The sequence below is a fragment of the Haemaphysalis longicornis genome, unplaced genomic scaffold, assembly GCF_048455015.1.
Source record: "Haemaphysalis longicornis isolate Haplotype H1 unplaced genomic scaffold, Haemaphysalis longicornis Haplotype H1 scaffold_10, whole genome shotgun sequence".
Classification (NCBI taxonomy): Eukaryota; Metazoa; Arthropoda; class Arachnida; order Ixodida; family Ixodidae; genus Haemaphysalis; species Haemaphysalis longicornis.
In genome coordinates this window covers 53934378-53958353 of record NW_027526204.1, presented here as the reverse complement: position 1 = coordinate 53958353, position 23976 = coordinate 53934378, and the positions used below count along the sequence as shown (strand labels likewise).

The following is a 23976-nucleotide window of genomic DNA, read 5'->3' as shown; positions in this document are numbered from 1 at the left end:
CGTCGCGCAGGAACAAACAGTTGAAACATGCGAACATGCAAATTTCAAAATGAGTAGCGCGTTCCCGCTACTAATTATGCAAAAAGGGGCAGTGTGACACTCCCCCATTTTAAAGCCAAAGCTTTCTTAGCGTAACTGATGGCGTTCTGTGAAAACAACTGATACATTACCATATAAACCAGTTGCTCTGCCGAAACGCTCTGATAGCATCTCTGGACACACAGGCGCGTGCGTGAAAGCGCGGGGACCGCAAATAGTCTTCTTATCTCTCTCTCTCTGAAACCGGGCTTCCATTATGTCAAAAAGGTTACTTAAAAATTGCGAAAAAAAACAGTTCTAAATAATACTTCACACGCGTCGACCCTGAAGACGGAGTGCAATAGTATATATTTATCTCACCAGCCATTTAATCTTGTACATTTACCTCATTCGTAGATGCGTTACTTGTGCGCTAGAAATTGTCTCATGGGTTCGTTGCTGGCTTGCGATTTGGGAATTCCTATGTTTGGCGATCGGTTAGGTGCACTTTCAGCGAAATTTGGACAAACTTTTAGCTTTCGCGCTTTTCTCTACTTTCGTGAGGAAGAGATTTTAAATGTTTGCAGTAGAAGGATAGTTGTTCTGCTCGGGATATGTAACCAAGATGCTACCATCTCCAAAATCGGTGACAAGTGGCACATTTTGCATACTTTTGCAGTTTTCAACGCTTATGATAACGTCATATTCATGCTGCGTTCCTCGATAGCTCGATAGAGCGCCTGAGGAAGTTTTTACTTTGAGGATTTAAAGGAATGGAATTTAACTGCCCGTCCATTCCAGGAATGGGAATGGGCTAAATTCTGTAATTCCGAGGAATTGAAAGAAATGAAATCACGACAAGTTGTAATTCCTAGGAATGGAATTGGAATGGAATAGGGATGCCCATTCCGCAACACTGATTCTTGGCTTTTCGGGAGACGTATAAGATGCACCAAATTTTTGAGACATTTTTGTGGCTTTTTAAAATTTTCTTCTTTTAGTTTTTGAAATTCTGTCCGATAAATCATTTCCAATTACATTGTTATAACCATTACAGGTGTTACTTGCGCCAAATCGTTCCTTTTTTTATTTGCAGGGCGTTACACCATTGGCCATTTTTCTATTTCGTGTTTTGAGCGCTGTTGGCATACTTTTTTGCCTATTTTCTGTTTGGGGAAAAACGTTTAAGATTCATATATTTTATTTTGTCACACCGGTCTTGTGAAAATTTTATATCTTGTATGTTTATGATTTCTTGGTTTTCGAAATTCTGTCCGCCCAATTTATCTCCATTTATACGACTACACGATCGCAGGAGTTATTTTTGCCAAATTGGCATCTTAGTGGAAATGCAGGGCGTTACACATTCCTGGATGTGAGGGTGCGCAGCATAGAATGCTACGCAATGAGACTTGTTTTGAAAACCCCTGGATGAATAGAAAAATTGAATTAGGAAGCTATTTACTATTTTTAGTCTGAGATGTGAACCCTATGCTCGCAACAACATAAGATCACTATTGGGTGCTGAAGGACATTTTGCAGCGTTTACGTTGTCGTCGCCCAAGAACTTTGAGACATTTTTCTGTGCAATTAAACTTTCTGATTGGTTGAAAGGAAAAGCGCCGGAGAATTCGCAAATGACAAGGACCCCAAAAATATCTAGAGTGGTTTGACTGACTCGATATTTTCACGTTCACTCTAACCGTTTTCATATTTGTTTTAAAAACCCTTCCTGGAACCGTTTCGTAACGGTTCCTTCAGTTCTTTCCGATTCGGGTTCAGTTCCGAAGTGGCGCAAAGGTAGGGGTTCCGTTCGGTTACGGATCCGGCCAAAAGATTGGGTTTGGGCCAGGTTTGTGGTTCAGTTCTGGTTCTGTTTGTACACCCTAGTTTTGAGGGTTACCTGTCGCAGCAGAAAAGTCGGCAACACTACGATGATTGAATCGGCACAGTATGTTCAACGATGCCACAGTTTTATAGAAAGTCCACTCCACTACAGCGCGAGTCAGCGACAAATTTGTATGCCAAATGCTCCAATTGAAAAAAAAAATTTATACGAAGCTTCGAGTTTCATGTAAGTGTTATCCCATTTTTGGTTAATCGCTCGACCGATAGCACTTAACTTTATCCACACCATCCTTAGGCACAGTGCACAAACAGCGCAAATGTATTTTAAAAACTTGAAATGCGGACATAACGAGCTAGGTTTTTTACTCAGTGAGAGTACACAAACGTCTGATGGCTGAATATAGAGACACTCTCCCTTGAGTGTATTTGCCCACTTCTGCCCCCATATCATCGCGACGAGGTTCATGTAGGGCTGTAACTACTAAAGTATGTAAACATTTTGAACCTGCTTATTAAAAAGAATACCACGATAGACGCGTACTAATAAAGAAATATGGAAGACGAATTTTAGCTGTCCAATATAGTACTTTTTTGCAACGACGCCAACATAGCATGTACTTATAAAAATGTCAAAATTCATGAGGGACAGCAAACGTTCATTGGGGAAGTGGTATTTTGGGCAATTGAAATTGAACAAAGGAGCCAACCACTGTCTCCGTGCTCGCACAAACGAGGAGGAGGGTTCCTTGCAACAAATTTTCAGGTTGCTGCCGCAAAAGCGATTATTAAAAATAGCGAAGCCTGTTTCTAATGAGAAAGATGGATAAAACGCGAAAGCTGGTTGTAAGTGTCGCAATGGCGCAGTTAGATAAAGGTCGTCTTCATAACACAAAGCACGTAGGTTCGATTAAGATCACGGGAAGCATTTTTTTCGAGGTTCTTGAAGTGTCTTCGCCTGCCGTCATTGTCTTGTGAAAGCCACTCTGTAAAGTTCGCTTTCGCGTAATGCTTTTTTTTGCGACGAACCATGCCATGAATGTGGCACACCAAACTTCCTTCTAAACCGAAAGGGCGGCTTAATATAGGTCGGTCCGCCGGACAATTTGGTTGCCAGGCAGCCATAAGGCTCTTCGATTGATCGAACCGTGTTGGTGGCTCTCAAATATTTTAATCCGAAAGTGTTTTATTCTCGGATACACAAAGATTTCAGTGACGTAATATCCTTCACGGAAATGACGCCCGTACAATGGAGCAAGCGGCCTGTAAAGGGTGCACCCCTGCACTTTGGTCTTCTTGTGGGGAAGCAACCTTTAGTACTAAAGAGTACGTTATACTTAGGGTTGTTCGTTTTAGGATTTTATATTTTAACATGAAAAAGTTTTATGCCAGTCTACACCAAGATATCACTGAGGTCATATCCGTCGCGGACATCGCGCCAGTATACCTTTGCAGAAGTGTCCCGACAGCATGACGTTGCTCGCCAAACACACTTACAGGACAGCCGCCGACCCGCAGATTTTGCTCGATTGCAGATCGTGCACACTGATGGAAACATGCGTTTTATAAGTTATTGCTCATTTTTCGCCGCACTACTCCTCAGGCAGAAGAAAACACAAATGTCGAAGAAGCTCTCAACAATATAATATGAATGGGGGCACGTCTGCGAATAAATTTTCTCAGCGTTTGCTCTAGTTGAATTTTTGAAGAAACCCTGTAATTTTAGGATAACTCATTTTAGATGGACAGAATTGTCGATAAAACAACCGTCAGAGCTGGGGGCGACAAGACGACTCCTTTACCCTATCAAAAGGTTTGCCAGAAACAGCAGGATAAAATGGACGGTGCCCGTGAAACACAACGTAACTGAGCATGGCTGGGCACTTGTGTCAAAGAAATATAAAAAAATAATTCCCCTGGGCATTGTTCGTGAAAATATTGTAGTTGATGTCACAAATGCTTTAGTGTGCTTTTCATGCACAAATTTTCTCTTGTTTCACTTCGCGAAGTTTCGCTGTTTCCGAAAAAGTCGCGAATGAGTAAACTCTAAACGATACGTAGGAGCAATTTTCGTATTAGTCTGTGGTTCATACAACGGTTTCGGCGGATACGCTATGATTGGACGAAACAGGCTTGAGGTTGGTTGGTTCGTTCATTTATTGATTGTTTGATTGATGCTTTCGGAAACTATCCTAGTTTATTATATAATGTTTGACCCCTAACACGCATACAAACTCATGAGGCGCTGTATCGGAGCGGTAGGTTTAATGATAACTTCTCACAGACTTATAGCATATATACAAGAATCGGCCATGGCACGCCGTTCCACCGGCCTTATAGGTTTCTACGATCTCCCTGTAAAAAAGACCACCTGATGATCGTCCTGTAGAAAGAAACGGGAGCCTTCTATGCTTTGTCATGCACGTTACTCACCAGCGCGCGGAACGGAAGTATATAAACACTCCTACTTTGTTTCTGGCAATCTTTTGGGTACATCTTTATTTGTACGGCACCTGGGCTAACAAGCTAGAAAAGTAGCGTCAACCTGCAATTCAGCAATTCCTTGTCCAGCGTTGTTTTATTGGTGTTGCACTGCTTCGCAAACCCATCATTCTCTAGGCATCTGCGTGAATTATTTCAGTAGTGTATTTTCATCGAATGGCTCAAATCTTTTATTTACTTGCTGGATGTGTGAAATTTCTATAGCAAGATAACGTAGTGAGCAGAAACGTAAGGCTGACAATGGGCCACTGTTTTTTTGCTGCGTTGCTTCTCTCGCAGGTGGGTTTTAAATGAGGGCGACATGTGTGTCTTAGGAGAGGCAAGCCCCGCTATAACGAAGTTTGGGGCTTCCGTGTAATGCAGCTTGGTTTGCTCTGCCACTTCTCCTACCACTTATGCTTCCACAGTTAAAAATTATGCTATCCTATGAATGGGTGCATCATGATCAGCAGCTGCACGTTCCCAAAAACCTAGCAAAAGCTCTCTAAAAGGAAATGTTGTTTTTATAACATTTATTTTGGCTACACATCATTGCGTGCAGCTGAATCCCACATGTATTGCATGCTTCAACAGATTAGCCGTTGCGGTTTTGAGATTGATAACAAAGGTAGCAAGGAACCTCCAATTAGTCGACCTAAATAAAGCTAAGCAGCGCTTTGTTATAAACAAAAAATACAGTGCGCACCGCATCACCATTTATGGTTTTGAAATAGGGCTACGCGGACAGTCGGGTACCTCGCGGACACTCAGATGGCCCTACAGCACGGCTTCAAGCTTTCGCCGCCTTAGCACGACCCTTATCTCCAACAAAGTGTTCTGTGTTTTCAACAGTGAGGCTGTTGGGTACTGCGCCACGTTCCCTCCGGAGCAGGCTGCTCCGCACCAAAAACAAAAACCGGTTCCTAATACAGAAAATATTCATAAAAATAGAAAATTGCCAAGGGCCCTCAATTTTTTGTTAGGCGACCTAGATGGGCCCTAAAAACGTCTTCCAAGTAATGTGTTTACGAAGAGAACAGAAGAGGAATTTAACGAGGTTTATTTGTATTTATTTATTTATTTTACCCTCAGGGCACACAAGCAGAACGCGAAACGTGTCGGGAACGCGTATGATTAGTATGTTTTATGATTATTATTATGTTTTATTGGCCAATCTTGGTCAATCTCTCTAAGTGTTATGCTTGGGGCTTCGCTGTCGGAACGACCTTTACTGCATCATTGTTGCTGTAGGTGGGAGCTTCTTTTCTTTTATTGCAAGTGTTAATCATTGCCCTATCATGCGTTGTATCAGTAGCTTCTTGACATTGTTTGAATGAGTATGAGAATAAAAGCAAAAAAAAAACATGTCAAAAGCAGGCAATTTTAAAATGCAAAGCACAATGTTAAGATGTCAAAAGCACAAAAATATACAATGTAAAAAAACCTGATAAGGCAAACGCAAATAAACGCAGCCATCAACGCAATCACACTCGGTACAAAAGAAAAGCAAATGGTAAGCGCACATCATTCGTCGTAACAGAACGCAGTAACGGCAGATCGACCCAAGCATACAATAAACTAAAAAAAAAAAAACAACGAAAAACAAAACAGCACTCCTTACTTGAAAGTAATACACAAAAAAGAAAAAAAACTATCATCGAATTTGAATTTGACAATGCCTCCCGGAAATGGTCAGGGTTAGTAATGCAAGCTAATGAAGCCGGCAGGCGGTTCCAAGCATGGCTCGTTTTCGGCAAAAAAGAATGGAGTAGGTGACAGTGCTTTCGTGCGGGATATAAACTTTGTGACGATGGTCAAGACGTTCAGATATGAAACGTGCCGGTTGTATCCAGCGTGATTTGAATACATGGTTATTATGATACACTTTCTGAAATAGGCACAGACGGGACAGTTTTCTAAGTGTTGCGAGAGGAGTTAGGTTCAGACTGGATTTCATAGAACTTACACTGGCCGTACGATGATAGTTAGAGAGTATGAATCTCACAGAACGGTTTTGATAAGCTTCAAGTTGGTTAGTTACATTAGTATATTACGGATCCCAAGCTGACGAAGCGTACTGTAGTATGGGGCGCACGTAAGTAACATATAACTGTTTTTTGACAAAAGAAGGTGCTAAGGAAAAATTTCCGTTTAAGTATTGAAACTTGCAGTTAGCCTTAGATGTTATAAAATGAATATGTCGACACCAGGAAAGTTTGTAATTATGTTCACACCAAGGTATTTATATTCGACTACGGACTTGTTGTGAGCTTCGTCTTTGTAGGGTGATTTTCCCACAATGCATGTAGCCTAGTCAAGCATGTAAATCTACAGAGGGGGCTACGAGTACAGAAAACGGCTCTGGCTGTTGTGTTGATGAAAGTATCTGGAAAAACCTTATGATAAAAGCCGATAAAAGCTACACTATTAGGCGTAGTTTTGTTTACGTCTCATGATTACCTCCCAGTGAAGTTGTAAACGTTACAGAAATGCTGCCTGCTGTCAAGGCAGGGCAATCTATGGTTGGTTTATGGTTGCAGAAAACGGCTGTAACTATCGATATCGCGCGAACAATGGGTTGGGTTTGTTTTGCATTGACCGCCCGGCTGCCCCTGTCTGTGTCATCTGTGGACCAAGGGAAGCGCGTCTTCCATTCTTTATTTGTATGCCGCACGTGATATCTCTTTCTCTTTAGTCAGGGAGACCCTTTCAAACTAACGACAACAGATTAGAATATTGTTTCTTGATCTACAATGTTCTGGATGTAAACTGGCGTTTCGAGAAACACTCGCGTCCTACTAACGTCAACAGATTGGAATAACGTTCCTTGATCTACAATATTCTGAATGTAAATCGACGGTTCGAGAAACGCTCGCTCCGAAAGATAAAAGCGTGCAGAGCAGACGCCGCGGCATTCGACTCACCGACGCTCGGCTGCACCCGTCACTTTGTTGACTGCTGCTTCGCGGATTGACTATTTTTTGAGTTTTTAAGGGAGAACAAGTTCGCTCCAATAAACGTGTTTTCCTTGAAGACATCTGCGTCGTGTTTGTCTTTGTGACAATATACTGGAACTATCAGAGAACAAATGATACGATAATTGGTGGCTGGGACGATTGTACCTATATCCACGAGACAGAAGGCGAATCTGAACGGAGTTTTTAAATCTGCTCCGCCATTTCACCATATTTCATAGTGGGTGAAAGTGGACCTAATTTGTGAAACTCTCGGCGCTGTGACCTCACCCACTCCAGTATAATACCGGATTCTGGTAGCTTCCTCAAGTTTTCTTTTGCGTTGCTCGCGTTCGCCCAGGGTGCGCAGTTTCTTGAAAAACTTCCTGGCCGGAATGAAACCTAATCAGTGTCGCCACGACGCAACCCGGCATTAACGCACAATTTATGTGGCTTCCTTTATTGCAACGCGCAACGTAATTGAACTGACGGTGAGACCGTCGATTCACTCTACATGTACATTACGCAAATGCCGAAGGCGAAGACAGCCTGCTCTGCTCACGTTGGATGTCATTTGTGAATCCAAGTCCACCAGACGCAACGCTTCCGCCGCTGCTTTAAATAAATACTTACGAAGTGAGATATCAAGGAGACGTCATTGCAGTGCTTCGGAGTAATACACTAATATTGACGCAGAAGGGATAAACACTGTGATGATTACTGAAGTAAGGGTCGCTACCGTTGCACTGGGGATGATCGTAGGTTTATAACAATGACTTCCAGAATATGATAACAGTAGTAGCCATCCCAGCAGATCCTTTGGTGAAGTAGAAATTTTCGCTCGGGGTGCTTAGGACTGGTGGCGTTCTTTGAAGACCAAAGCATCGTCACTCTCTGAGGCAGTACTTCCTAAAGAATTCATTACTGCGACATTGTGCGAGCATCTCTCCATTCGTTATTTTATTCATTTCTCGAAGTGAATGTTTCCACAGGAAGGGTGACACTACATCAGACGTAACCCAGTACCAAGTTTCTATGCGGCCTCTGTGCACCTAATATGCTCACGTGCCGTCACGCTCAGCAGTAAAACTGTTCGGCGTCAGGGCGGCCGGCAATAGACTCACTCTTTTTCCGCTGTGCGTGCCGTGGGTTGGTAGCGAGGTGGTAACGAGCTCGAAAATACACCCTAGACCCGTGGGGCCGTATAGTACCCCCGTTGTAGACACAGTAGACACGTATAAAGCCGTAAAAACTCAAGCGTGCTTTTGTTTGCTCATATCAGCCACCATTTTTCATACCGGTTACTAGAAACAAGACACACGCCTGTTTTTCATCATATGAGGCTTGAAAACCGATACGAAACTCTTATAATAGTTTAAAACTACCTGCAGCTTCTCGTTTTCTCTCCACTGTTGCACACCTTTCCTAAACCTTATCCAGGCTTTCCCCCTAAAGCCTCCAATTATCCGTACTCGTCTTCCACCCTTGTCACCACTCAAAATTCCTATTATTCCTATTTACTTTTTTTAGGCTTCCCGTGCCGATTCTTGCAGAATGAAGCTAGAAAGGTAGATAATGTTAAATGTATGGTAAAATGTACCAAATGAGCATTGTACTATTAAAGATGAGCACATGGAAACGTTTGGTGACACCGTCGGCACTGCCTCTCTGCGTGTTGGGCGCATGTGAACTAAGGAAGCATGGTGACGAGCGGAACTCTGACAGTGTCTTCAAGCTTTTCTACCAAGGTGTGCTGTATTTAGGGCCACACACAAGATTATCCCAGCAATGGACAACAAAACCAGCAAATCTGGCTTTCGGGGAAATACTTCATCAGTTGTGCCTGTTCGGATAGGCATCACCATCATTCGTTTTTGGCACAGGGGAATGCTAGAAAGGTGTTGTGGACAGGATATCTGATGACTGGGCAATCCTTAGGACTGATGTCGTATTTATACGTCGTCCATTAAAGTTTGTGCATGCTTGCCCTACCGTCATTATTTTTTTGTTGTAGGATCAGTGCTTTCTAAGAATAAAAACCAGAAAACGTTTTGCTCCTATTAAAAATTTCAATTGCCTTAAGGGGTAGGCAACGCCACGCCTGGAAATCATAGTTCCGCCACAGGCTGAAGTTCTTGTTTGTAAGCTTATAGGGCCCTAAGCTAACAAAACACAAAGAAAAAAGGTTTTCGTCCAAGTTACACATCTACGGCTGAAAGCAGTAAACCTTCTTTACGTGCTCAAGGCTCTAGTCTTTCATTTCCATAATCCTTTGTCACCCCACCCTGGGATTGACCATGCCATTCCCCTCCAGCTCTACCCTGAAGCTGTGACTATTACGAAAACCTACCAGTCATCTCGCTTAAGTAAAGATATCATAGGTCTTTTTCACATTCCTCGCATGATATGGAGGTATTGCGTCCACCTGTCTTCTGCCTCAGTTTAGGTTTTTTAGCTATTCTTTGCTGCAATCAAGTGAATATAGCAGGAGTGAAATCGTAATCAAGCACGGAAAACTACTCGATTGTACAGACAGCGAATATTGGTCATTCGAACTTCCTGATGTCTTAAAGGCGTAGCAATTGTAACGCCATTGTAACGCTAACGTGAGAATCAGTAAAAAAGGGATGTTACTTTAGCGACCACCTAATATTAGTTACTGACAAGATACCGCCATATGTTCTACATACTTGCCTTATATTGTCCTTTTCTACGATAAGCATGCCGAATGTGCTGCCTAAGGTGCTGATAAGGTGGAACAATACTACCTTGAAGCGCCGTTTTGCAGTCTAACTTTGACGCTAAATGCGTTTTCTGCGACCCTGGCCAGATGATCTCATGTTTGTGCGCACTCCGTTCAAGCTTTAATTTGCACGAAATGAGGAACCTCAATCAGCGTTTCGCTTGGGAAAAAGAGAAAATAAATGTGCAAATATAAATTTCATGCATGTTGTCAACATGCCACCCTCTCTTGCAGCACAATTTTGGTCAAGTTCCCATTCCGGACGATTTTGAGCTTCCGAAGGAACAAACCATTCAAAGTCTGTCATTAGGAAAAAGCGGAATTAATGCTTCCGAGGTCATTCTTAAAGACAGCGCCACGATAGAAGTGCAAGGATTTCACTACTACGGCACTGATAAGCAAACACAGGGTGAGTATATTTCGCGTGATTTTTCGTAGGCCTCACTAATGTCAAACCTTGCGTGAATCCTAGCACTTGCAAGGGTTGCCACCACTAAAGATCTTATCCTCCATGTGAAGGTTTTTCAACGGTACACGGTTATACTCCTGTGTTGTTTTAACTACCAAAAACCTGCCGTATTTAGGAGGTAAGCAAGCCCGTGCACGCGCCAGCAATGCCAGGGTTTTTGCAGTGTTCATGAATGGACGTGAACGTGTAGGGCTCTGATGTTTGAAATACCGATAACGGCCTATCAAGGACAGTTTGCCTACAAATGGAATAAGATAATTAAGAATCAAGAAGGGAACGAAAATTTTTGAGGGGAATGGAGCGAAACAGAAATGCATGCAGTATATTTTTGAGGTGTAGTAATTTAGGTTTCCACGGAGATCCCATTTGTTAAACGTACACAAAAAGTGCTATAAACAAACGGAACATTTATTCTGAACTCAGAAGCTTCCTTTACATTCCTGCATCTTTTTTTCCAAAAGCATGTAGCTGGTACTTTTTATATAAATATTTTTTGTTCTCGATTCTTTATGTACTCCAGGAAGCGACAACAGATAATGTTGTTGCCTCAAATATTGTGCTGTTATCTGGAAGCTTTTTGAAATAATCAATTGTGCAGCATTTTAGTTTTCCATTAGTGCAAATATCCGCCGCTTCGCGGTGGCGCAAATATCGCAACTTCATGCCAGGTAATTCGTGACGTAGTGGGTACGCGCTAGAAAATATTCTGCTGTAATCGTACACTACATTACCTCGATAACGGAAGGTTAATGTTGAAATTGGCAAACACGTAAGCGCTAAACTACGGCACTTTGAAGGTGCGCTGGTATGCGTGAAGCCATCAAAGCATGCCGTGTTTTACACCAGCAGAGCTGTTTAGGCTTGTGCTTGGTCCGTTGGTGTTTCCAAAAAATACCAAGAAAAACAACTCCTCCGCGAGCTCCCCGGGACCACCTTGGCGCAGTGCAAGTGAACGAACGAGACACCTCGTGCAGAAAAAAAAAGCGGCTTAGCTGAGCCAACCTTGGATATGCGAAGCGAATGTCTGGCTTCGTCGGGTTCAGTCTTCGTTCTGCCTGGTGTTTCGCGAAATCCTAACATGTGGCAAGGTCATGCAGAAACCTAAACAAAGCCTGGGCCACGTCACGAGGGGCACGTTCATGCGTGCTCGGTATTTTACCCTGGTGTTGTTTAGGTGAATGCGGATGGACTAAGCTCGAGCTCGAGAAGCTCTGCTAACAAACGCTTGCGAAGCTTTCACCGAAGCGTTGCGGTAGAATGTTATTTGATGCGAGCACTGGAGGACATACCACCATGCATTGCATCAGGTCCTAAATTGTTTGCTTACATGTTCCCCTGTCGCTTTCCCTGTAGTAGTAGCAGTTATTGTGATATCAGTCTGTTTCGCTGTCTTCTTTAGGCATGGCTTGCGGGCCAGGAGCATTTTGTCCGGAGGCTTTCATATTTTTCCAAAGTGCAACCCGTCAGGATGGCGTAGAACCGGTGGCAACCTGCTTTCCGAACTGGGCGTCTGTAGCGGGAGCTGTCTTGTGCTTCGTGCTTGAAGCGCGGACACACGTGAAATGTTTCCTTCCTATTGTTTTGCGAGCTGCGCGTGTAAGCCTGGACGACGCCATCCACTTCTCGTAAGTTGCGTTCTTATGCGGGCTCTAAACTGCGTGTGTAATAAACGACCAGGGGTGTTTTAATGACGCGGCACCCCGCAAATACTACCGCCCGAAACAGCAGCTCAGCTGTGTAAACGCCCAGAGCACGTCACCGTGGGGTTCGTGCAGAGCCCTCGGTGTCATCCACGCTTGCGCGTGGGTTGCTCCATATTAAGTGCTCCCTTAGTTGTCGCCGTGGTATAGCGACGAGCGGGCCACGGGTCCGCCGCGAGGACGATGACGACGAGCAATCTATCAAGCCATCGCTTTAAACTTCAACGAGGAAATGGCCACCAGACCAGATGATAAAAAGTGGAGGTCTGCAAAGGGGACGACATGCTACAACAGAATGTTCCCTACGGGTCTTTGCTCTCAGACGAAGACGACGAAAGACATGACTATACATGAGAGAAACGACGCTGGGGAGTTGGGGGTTACGTTTAGCAGCACCAGAGAGCGGTCTGTCCCGACACCGCATTTTTTAACTGCGGAGTACCTCAGGACCGCACGATGTCCGTCGGCGTCCGTGCGCATAGCACTTCCTATCGCAAAGAATCACACAGTCTCGGGCAGGATTCTAGCCTGTGTCTGGTAGGCCGGACAGAGTTAGTGCCAGTCGTCTTACCGTTTGTGCTACGACCATGAGTTAGTACCCGAGAGTCAAACGGCTTACCCCGTCACCTGTAACGGTGCAGATTACCTTACGACGTCCCAATGTCCGTCCGTATCCATCCGTGCGCACACCAGCGTGCAGCGAACATCAAGCGAAATTCGATTAGACCAGTTATTCGCAGTTTAATTTAGGGAATAATCAAGGTGCAACTCAAGGCTCAAACCAACGGTGGTCAGGGCGCAAATCGGATGTCACTCGGGACGGAAATTTATTGCCATTTTGACTCTCCGTATTCCCCACCCTCGCCGTCACCCACGAAGTGGAGATGTTGGCATTTTTTGCAAAGCTGGCTGCAAGTTTCGCCAGCTTGTATGACCAGGTCGCCACCTTAAAAAGCCGGTTGTAATATGGACATAGTGTTAGTAATGCTGGTATGATTTAGGCAATGGGCAACTTTGATCTTAGTCAGCTTGCCGTCTTTTGCAGTTTATTTCGCTGCGGGGACGGAGATTGACGGCGACCAGGATACTTTGACAAAGCTTGAGGACGAAAACGGCAAGTACGTTGGCCTATGTTGCATGCAGCGCCAAACACAAGGTTTTTTACCGATTTGCCAGCTTTGCCAGCCATGCCTAGGCTGGAAATATGTGCGCGCAGCTAAGCACAGATGTTCCAGAGGTCGATAGGCGACGCGTTCTGTCAACATTGGGGCGCGAGGTTTTTGGGTGCGACGATTAACGCTCGCCCTAAACAGCTGTGCGGTTAAAAGGTTTGTTACTGTAGCTTAAGTCACGTGTGATGTATGTAAAAACAGCTAGATGGTTTCAATCAAGGTACGGGAATAACTGACACTGTTTTATTGAAAATTGTGAACCCGCGTTCTTTGTTGATTCAGGGCAGGCTTGCTTGCGTTATATGTTCTGATAGCTGTCTATAAAACAATACGCGTGTCATGATAATTTTAAATGAAAAATGCCTCAGACACGAAAAAGTGCTTGCGACGCTTCATTTATAAACATCATTTATCTTGTACCTGGTGCCGAGCGGACCAGCAATATTCGCTAGTCGTGTGTAGTTACGTTTGTGATTTATTACTACCACTGGGAGTAAGCAAATGATGATTCGCGAAAATTATGGTCTACAACTCCTATATTTCGGCCGTGTTCTAGCCATAACCCTTTCTATCATACCATAATCCGTCAAAAAGACTCCTAAATTTTAAGTGTCTCTGTAATACTCTTTAGGGTTTTAGTGAAAAGCTGGAATTTTCAGAACATCTTGCTGTGGTCTGCGAACAGGCTCTAGGTTTTCCCTCAGAGATCTTCATAAGCATTGTTAAGTACCACCTGTTGCTTTGGCTTTGCTTCCGTGACAAGGTACCGCACATGTGTCTCAATATATACTGCTTGTTCATACTAGGCAAGGTGATCTTTACATCTTCCTAATAATGTTGCTGGTTACTGATGCACTTGTGTGGTCAGGTACCTAGAACCACTCTAACGCTAAAATTCATTGTTAAGAGTTCCCCGGACATGAGGACAAACAACGCCTGCGGAATAAGTATATTGCATCAGAACGAAACAGATCAGAAAAAAAAGAACACACAAGTTTTGTTGGAGACCTCGTAGTAAGAAATAGACGTAAGCGGAGTGGCTACGAAGGGAAAGAAGATAATTGAGTAAAAGGTTGTGCAATAATGAGAACGAACTTCTGTCAGTGAGGCAGAGTGAGAGATAGAAACAAATGATGGAAAACTGCCATAGTTAAAAGATATGGTATGTCTAAAACTTGTGATGTCAGTCACATTCCCATCCTAGTGACACAGTAGTTCACACTTTATGAAGGTTAAAATGTACAGGATGGTTCCCACATTAGTGTATAACCCAATATATTTTGTTTTTGAGATGCATCTGCCGCACTTTTAAGTGTTTTTTTACTATTAAAACCGACTTCAATACTCCCTGTCTAAAGCTACGGAAATAAACGCTGTTGGAGATATTTTAATAAAAACCAGGGGCGTGTACTTTTACCCTACGGCAAGCACCGGAGGCGGAAACGTACTTCGTTTGGAAACTTTATACACGTTCTTGGTGTGTGCATGTTAGCAGAGGTCGTATCATCTGTAACGGCGCGAGACGTGGTGACCGTATTCGGTTGTTTTTAGAAGGCCACCAGATGGGTATTCCGTAGGGTCCCGTGAATTTCTCCCTGAACATTTCCAAACAAGAAATTAGAGGATGGTGCGGTGGAAGGCCGGTAACACTGCCATCTAGTGGATATTTGTCTAGCCTTTCTGGGAAGGGGTTATCAGCGTTGCGCTCGCGGAGCGCGCGGGGCGTGTGTCAAAGTGCCATACCGTGTGGATGGGGATGACATGGAGATGACTGTCTGAGATATGTAATATATCTGTGAGGGTAGTAGTGCTGAAGGAATACTTGAAACTCTCTAATAGCCATGCTAGAGTCCACATTAAAGTGAACTTTTTAAGGTCGGACTGCGGCAGATTGCTCAATGTTGGAACCTCGAGCGACTACACCCGCCTATTTTTTCTTCGTCTACATCCTGTCCTCTGCAACCATTTTCTCCGGGGTGTCCGGGAATGTTCATTTGATAGCGGGCTCAGTGCCGCACTGCGCAGCACCTGATAATATGTCAACCCCATTGTTTGTCATCTTTCTTGATGAGAAGTACCTATAGCTCATGTGTTGTCCATACCCGACGTTTAGAGGCGCAAGGAGGGTTGTCAGATGGGGGTCACTTCAAGAAAGCAATAATAAGTAGGCAGCTACTCAGCTCTATTGTTGAAACCTAAGGGCACTTACACCTGCGTTACGTGTCTGTTTTGTCTGATTTGTAACCATTTGTCTGTTAAATACCTTGGTATAAATACATAGGGTGCACTTGTGGACACGTGATCAACAGTAAAGTGCCGCTTGCCGTGCAGCATGGGCACAATAAGGGACAAGAAAATATGAACACCAGATACATCGCCATTTTTGTGTTCCTGTAATGTTTCAGGCTTAGCCTTGTAGTGATTCCACTGTTTAAAAAAATGACTGCAAGCGGAGCTCAGCTCTTTCAATTACGGCCCCCAGAAAATAAAGGGGGAAATTGATGAAAAATCATTGATTTATGGCGCGGATGAGTGATCTGGAAATAGGTTATATGCTTACAAAAATATGCGCAGGAGAAAAATAAGTCAGTGATAAGAATCTTGCTCTTTATTACGTATTACTATTATAGTTCTTTTTTTATTTATATAAGAAATTTCTGATAATTTAAATTTAATATTCAATAGCCAGTGTGTTCGCACCATGCAGTGCCGCGTTCAGAATCCAGAAATGGAACTTCGCAATGGAGGGTGAGTTTCGCCTTCAGCAATAAAAGCCGGAGCCAACAACTTTCTCCTGCTTTTCTGTCTCACAGCAGCATTTGTGCAGTCCCACCCTAGGATCCTGGTCCTCTCTTTGGCATGGATGACGCTGAGATAAATCATTTGCTTAGTCTGAACAAGTGTGTGGGTAGCCACAACAAAAGAACTTTTAATTCAATACAATGGCGCAGGTGTGGTTTACACCTCGAGAGTTATATTTCGGAAGCTGAAACGTGGGAACAGCAGAATGAAATACATTGTTTGGAATGCATGTTAACTACGGAATTGCCCTGAAGCAACTTTCTCCTGGAGCACCACCTAGTACTCCATGAAGAAATTTCTGCGGGAACAGGGATGGCGCAACTGAAGTCTACACTCGCAGACCTCCTCATGAGGGCATTTGATTGCGTGGTCTGCGACGCCATATTAGAGCAGTTAACTGCAACTGATTGTGGATACAGCATGTGCGCCTCATCAGGTAATACGAGAATGTTCCCTCGTGGTTTCTACGGGTAAACATGAGACACCACCTTACCCCCATCCGCAATCAGGCATACCACAGGGCACCGCACTATCTCCCATTCTGTTCAACCTTCAGTCCTGAAGATTAACAGGGTGCTGGCACATGCGGAAGACGTAAATCACCTCTCGCAGGCAGATTACATCCCCATGTGGATCAACGCAGGTTTCCTCCGATATACTCAAAAACAACTACAAGAGGCGCTCAATAAAACGCAAGAAGCCGGCAAAAGAAAAGGCATGACATACTCCACAGAAAAAACATAGAACTACTCGTGGCCACCGGCAGAAGTTGGGAAGTACTTTTTATTTTATGCTTCTGTGCAGGATCATCCCCACCCACCAGACTTAAGATAGGTCACCGGACACTTACAGAAGAGTGGTGGGGCCGACAGCACATTTCACTGAATTTTCCAACCGGCAGAACATTTACTCGAGCTTCTGGGACCAGTCTCCAGCGCAACTCAAGCAGAGGCGCCTTCAGGAAAGCGACCTAATTTGGCTCAAGGAAGCGTTCATCCTATCTTGCTTAAGATGCGATATTCTTAATAAAAAGGCTAACAAAACCCAGCTGCACAAATTGGACACTGGAATAAAAAATCAGCAAAGTTACCTTACCACTTCCAATTTTCCCCAGTAATAATACCATATACGTTATGGGCATCACAGGTACAACAGAGCAAATCGCATATCCACAACCAAGTTAGGAGACTGCGGCAAATCAAGATCGGGATCCAACTCTAGCAATCTGCGGCCATTTATTCGCAACCGACCGGGGACGCGTACTGCTAGTTTGAGCCCTCCGACAGGCAACAAAAATTGCACCCATTCCTAGTAATGTGGATCCCACCAGGTAGGCCGAACGAGGAGGAATAAAGGCTAAATACTTACACAGGAAACCAGAGAGAGAACTCGTATAAATGCATGTGTACACGGACCCCGCCGGAAAACTTTTGCACCGGAGAACGTGCACAGAAGGCCACAAACTACAGCTCAGCACAAGCAGTAGTATACGCAATTGAAAAAGCTGTTCTCCACCTATGCCAGGCATATCAAATGCAGGTGTCTGTGTCGTCCGTCAGACTCTTGTTATACACCCTTCTAGGGAGCACGCCTATTGAGATATTCAACGAACAGTGAAGCTTTCCTGGGTTCCTGGCCACGCGGAAGTACTTGGAAGAGGAAAGTTAATCAGTTAAACTCTGAAACAGCGCTTTAAGCGAGGACCGCGAGAGAAGAAGACAGACACTAGCGCTGACTGTCAACTGAGCAATATTTTATTGCTTGCGGAAATATCAATGAAGAATACAACGACGTTACACCCATGCAAGCAATAAAATATTGTTCACCAAGCAATATTTTCCGCATGCAATAAAATATTTCTCAGTTGGTAGTCAGCGCTAGTGTATGTGTTTTCTTCTGTCCCTGTCCTCGTTTAAAGCGCAGTTTCACAGTTTAATTATGAACCAACAGGCCCAAACCCAAACTCTAGTTAAAGTTAATCAGCTTGCCCGTGAAACATAAAACTGGGCTCTCAGACACAGCTGCCATAATCCGTCATCCGACGAAGCAATTCACTCATAATTCGCCCGAGAGAATACAGAACAAACTGAGCGTTTGCTCCCAGAACCTCAACAAGACATGGTAAACTGGCCATCATGTTTATAATGACAACCTAACAATGACCACGACCAAATGCTTTTGGACTGCCCCAGTGCACCTAAATACCTAGAAGAGAAGAGCAGCAACAATAATTATTGACTTAATCACGAAGTGTGAGCAGAAGCCTGGACGAATGCCGCTGAATGTCGGAACGATCCATACAACTCTTTTCAGCTTCGTTATTTCAATAATATATCCTTGCTCTCTCCTCTGCCTCTCTTGCTGTCTCATGCATAAACTCGCATCGAAGAGTATGTGCCATTCAAACAAGACGAACTTGGTGTGAACTCGAAAATTGACATTATGATCAAGGCTGTCAGAAAGGAATACATTCTGGAGGTAATCACTAGGGATGCGAGCCTTTTTTAAGAAGGAATATCGAGCGTCTTATTAATCACTTATCAGGATCGTTGCAAGCAATCTCAAATTTGGCGTATGGCCAACGATATCGCGCGGATTCTTATTGGGGTTTCAACTTCACGTCAGTTGACTCGCATTCCCATTTTCTATTAGGGCAGATCCCACAGCCTTAAAGTTATTAGCCGCACAGTCGAGGCTACATCAAATGTTCTTACTCCAGTCCAGCACGCAACTGTTATGGCCTCCCTAAAGCATCGCTAAGAGGTTTTTCCACCAACAGTTTTATAATTTCTACAAATATACCTCCGAGGCGTGTATCACCCAAGGAGACCTGTGGAGTACTATAGCCGTTTTAATTGATGAACGCGTCTCCGCTACTGCGATCTAGGCGACTAAAGAACGCTGCATGAATGCCTAACCTCCTTTTAGGCGGCCGTATGAGCCGCCGCGTCTCCCTGTAGTGCGGGCGCCATTAGTCACCTTCTCTAATCAACGGTATATTTAATGGCCGCAGGTGGTGTACTCGTTCCTGCCCCTTTTTGTCCTAAAACTCACAGGAACACACTCGCCGCCATTGAATGTGTCGAGTACCATAGCTATTTTACCCCATGAACGCGTCTACGATAGTGCGATACAGGCGAATAAAGAATGCTGCGCGAATGCCTCACCTGCTTTTAAAGTGGTTGTATCAGCCACCGCGTCTCTCTGTAGTGTGGGCGGCATTGGTCACCTTCTCTAATCCAAGGCATCTTTAATCACTGCAGATGGCATACTCGCTCCTTCCCTCCTTTTTGTCCTAAAACTCACAGGAACACACTCGCCGCCATTGAATGTGTCGCACACAGATGATCGCCGTTCCCTAGTGGCATCAGCTGCGCTCTGGCCATATTCGCAACATTGCTTCTAAATCCCAAGCAAAGCTCTTGTTCAGAAAACTGTGTCACACAAAGGACAATAACAGGTATTCTCCCCATTTGGAATATGCAAGATGCGAAAGTATTGCTGAGAATTTTATTGGCCTAGTTGTTTCACTTTTGGTTTATTTTAGACAGCACGTTTCTGTATAAACGCTGCAAATCTGTCAACTCAACAAATGCCCAACGTGTGCCTATCTCCTCTGCTGCGATTGGCTGGCGGCGGAACGTGCACCATTCGTGGTGTGTGCACCGCACGCCTGAGTACGGCGGGGCAGAAATATTCTTTTTTTGTCAACTTACGCGAACGCCGTGCACATGCGATGCTTTTGATTTGGATATTTTTTCGAAACATGTATCCCTTACAGGGAGAGCTACCGGCTGTCCGAGTGGCTGAAATGATACTCTTGTACGATGTGCGTAAGCGTGTTTATTGTCGTATAAGAAGAATGGCTGCCTTTCGCTAATCACCTAAACCGGCCACACGCTCTCAACTATCGTCTTGTACTCCTGAGCTCTCTGGATATTACGTCCTGCTTGTTCTACCATTGTGAAGTTAAACAAACCAGCTTGGCTTCCCGCTCCTAAACTTTAGTTTATCCCATCAAATAACACCTCAAAACATCGCCCTGTCCATTCTTCTTTACAAGTCTGCACTTTTGTTATCTGGATTTTTGATATCAACCTACGACTCATACTCGCAGCTTTCGGCCGAAGGTAAAGTGGACACTTCACCTCTTGAGAACCAATGAGAAAACTAGGTTGTGCAACTTATCACGCCGCATAAAATACTAGACTTGCTCTATAACTTGCTATATTAGTGAGATGTTTCAAACCTTGGTCAGCGCTGCTTAGGCCGCACGTCATTGGTAAATCACCGAATCAGCGCTGGCGGCGCCGCACCCATACACCGCCGTCCCTACATTGCCTACCATGCTGGGCGCCAAATAACACGCACTGAAGGCACATTGATGCTCTAGCAAGCAATGGTTAAGCCCTTTGCAAGTGCTTGGGCATAACTGGTCGTCTTGCTTTAAAAATATCGACGGTACTTGAGGACTTCGAGCGCATTAGCGTCTTGTGGGAATGCTGACGTCGTGGACGCAGGCTCGATTCCGGCCGCAGCTGCCGCTTTTTTGATAGAGACAAAAAGCAGGAACGCCCGTGCGTTCCAGATTTCGGCGTGCGGTAAATTATTCAAGGTGGTCAAGATTATTCCGGAAACCTAGACTACGGCCTGTCTCATAACCTGTGTAGTTACGGCGCATTAAACCGCAAATCAATCAATCAATCAATCAATCAATCAATCAATCAATCAATCAATCAATCAATCAATCAATCAATCAATCAATCAATCAATCAATCAATCAATCAATCAATCAATCAATCAATCAATCAATCAATCAATCAATCAATCAATCAATCAATCAATCCTCTCCTTAGTAGTGCCACAGCGAAATATGGTATCTTCCGCACCTTATCAATTATTTCTACTGCTTTAAAAAGTCGTCACTCTTCATTTATCAGCATGTTAACTGGCCTTTGGCTAAACGACCTGCACTTTGAAAATTTGTAATTAATGTGGTAGGTTAATAGGAATTTGCAAGAGTGCCTTTTGGCTGATGGTCGACCTACGTTTTAATTTATCGTGTGCTCTCATGTTGAAGGATTTTGATGTCACCTTTGGGTATTATACTTGCACACAGTCGCTAATTTCTACGCACTGCTTACTACGCACACAAGCAGCGCCTTTCGGTCTCTATGACGTTTTCCGTGTTTATGCGCTTCATGCGGTCATTAAACCCTTTCTTGGCGACCTGATCAAGAAGATGGCGGATACATGTGTGGAAAAAACTGTCGCGCATTCTTCAAAGATGTCTGCATCTCATGAAACCACCTGTTTTACACCAGTTTGAGCCTTTGCCCCCCTACAGAACAGTGCACGCACGCCACTAAGTATTGGCTCAAAGCTGCGTTACACTAACGCCAAGGAGGGCGAATACGGGTGCCACTAATTATAGCCGCCCTCTTTCCACAGCGGAACGCGACTACCCTGTGACCTAAGTCGTGTCTCCCCCTTGACCGCGCAGTTGCTTAATTTCGCCAATATCTATTTTGCGGGGTTCATCTTATGTAAAGTAAAATCATGACATTTGCTTCTCTTGTCTGCTCAAAAAATACTCAGGGAGCCCAAGCGGCCATTCGCGAACGTAGAGAACCAGGATTAATAGTTGCGTCTTGCTGGACAACTCAAGGAGCTAGGATAAGGACTCTAGTTGCTTGTCGCGTAATTCTGCAGGCCCAACCCATCGCTTTTAGAACACCTGGATGGCTAGCACCGGCACAGGCATAGCTAGCGGAGTGCGTCTCAAGGTGCACAACAGCTCACATGCGTTCTCGTTATAGTCAAAGCCGTTTCGGTGCATCCACGCTGTTGGCTATGTCTGACAGAAACGATTAGGAGGACAGCCGTTGGAGGAGCTCGCCTCCTGTCGGGTGTGGTGTGTGTCATACCACGTTTTTGAGGGGCGTGGGTACTGTAAATGCTGTCAGCATTTCATTAAACGGTCAACGCCGTCCTGCGTTCAAACAATAAACTGGAAAGACGTTGGTGGCGCGTGTGTGCGAAATTGCGCAATCAAAAATCTTGAAAGCCTGTAGGCACAGCCACAAAACCTCTTCTAGTGCAAATGCTCTTAAGCGGGGACTCGCGTCAAGTCGTACGGATGATTGGCATCTACTGAGGATCGCGTTGGAACTGGAAACCCACAATATCGAGGGTATCTACTACCGTATCCGTGATGTGGGGTGGGCGTGATCTTGTTTTAGGAAGTGTGTTTTGGTTGCGTTTTAAGGTGGAGGATTCGTCGTCACCATGCGTATTAGCTAATGCTTCTTAATGAAATATTTATTTTGTTTATAGGTCTTTGCAATGGTATTCGTAACACGAGAGCATGACACCTACTTCTTACCGAAATTACGGTGGATGTCAGGGAATGCCATTTATAAATGGTTTCGTTCTTGTTGTGTAGCGTCGAAAATCTGGTAAACACTACCGCCAAGACTGTGACACTTCGGCTCCCAAAAATGAAACACTGGATAGACTACGTGGAGTTTACAGTGTACGATTTTGGCGGTCCCGTGAAGCTCTCGGGAACGGGGATCCCAAAAGAGATTGCGGAGAAGCTACCTTGGCACGACTGGGAGCCCGAAAAACGTACTACTGCTGCTACTACTGCTCCTGCTGCTCCTGCTGCTACTGCTGCTCCTGCTGCTACTGCTGCTCCAAAACCTAAACGAACCAAGGCTACAAATGATGGGAAGCCTGCAACTAGTTCTCCGCCACCATCTGATTCAAGCTCTTCATCGCCGGACACAAAGAGTGAAGGCAAGTAACCGTTGAAATAGGCACCATTTGCCGCCCCTATTACAAGATATAAAATAGTGCTGATAATAAATGTGTGTCAGTATTGTTCTCAGGTTGGTAAAAGTATTTATTAAAATAGTCTGGCTTATGTAGGTTCATTGTTTTAACGTGCACAAAGTGTGACCGTTCCCATTACCATTACAAAGTTAGCATAACGTCGCTGTCGAAGATGTTTTCAGCTGCTTTAAATGATTATGCGGTTGGTTTTTTTAGAGACTTTACCTGTCTTGTGCATTGATAATATTGATCAGTATAATTTGTTGAATTAGGTTATCTATGTGATTAATATTTTATGATGACTCGGTCGACAGTGCAGGGCCGCTAGTTGTTTTCTTATTGGGACCACTAAATTTTGGGTATTCTGGGAAATATTTTTCTTAGTACGAAAACTATTTTTTATTTCCTTTATCGTGCATCATAAGTGACGCCGAATAAAGCAAAAACAAATCATTTAGAGTTTGCCAAAAGTGTCTTCATAGAAAGCTGCACTGGTTAATTTGGGCTTGCGGATATCAGGGAGCACATATACTACTTGACATTTTCGAATGATATCGTTATACGTGCAGTCCTCACGCAAACTTAGGCTTATGCTTCCAGAACGTCATCAAGAAAGCTGAATTGTGGATGTAATTTAGCGTGAAGAAACCAAAAGTAACCTTTTCGAACACACAGAGAATTAGGCATTAGGAAGGGTATTAAATTCCACAAGTGGGTGCGTAGAACTATCTTATGCCATTATTGTGCGCTGATCAAAATATTCAATAAGAAACAGGGCTGGTCTGCGTTAAGTAGGTATCTTAATATTTTTGACAGTAAGTTGCCCTTCTCGCTGCATCAAAATCCTGCTCTTCTTTAAAAAAAATTAACGCTTTCTCCAGAGAAGTAAAGCGAAACACGATTGCGCTCATTGTAACGTAGCCTGGTCAACGTTATATCGTAATTCATTACTAAA

At 44.1% G+C, this 23976-nt stretch overlaps 1 protein-coding gene across 1 annotated transcript in view; it reads left to right on the top strand.

The window, feature by feature from the left end:
• Positions 1 to 22993, top strand: part of LOC144159837 (protein Skeletor, isoforms B/C-like) — a 56606-nt gene extending 33613 nt beyond the window's left edge. The window contains exons 4-6 of the mRNA XM_077691507.1: positions 10276 to 10450; positions 13256 to 13328; positions 22630 to 22993. Coding sequence (XP_077547633.1) covers positions 10276 to 10450; positions 13256 to 13328; positions 22630 to 22993 — 612 coding nt within the window. The remainder of the gene's footprint in view (positions 1 to 10275; positions 10451 to 13255; positions 13329 to 22629) is intronic.
• Positions 22994 to 23976: the final 983 nt, after the last annotated feature.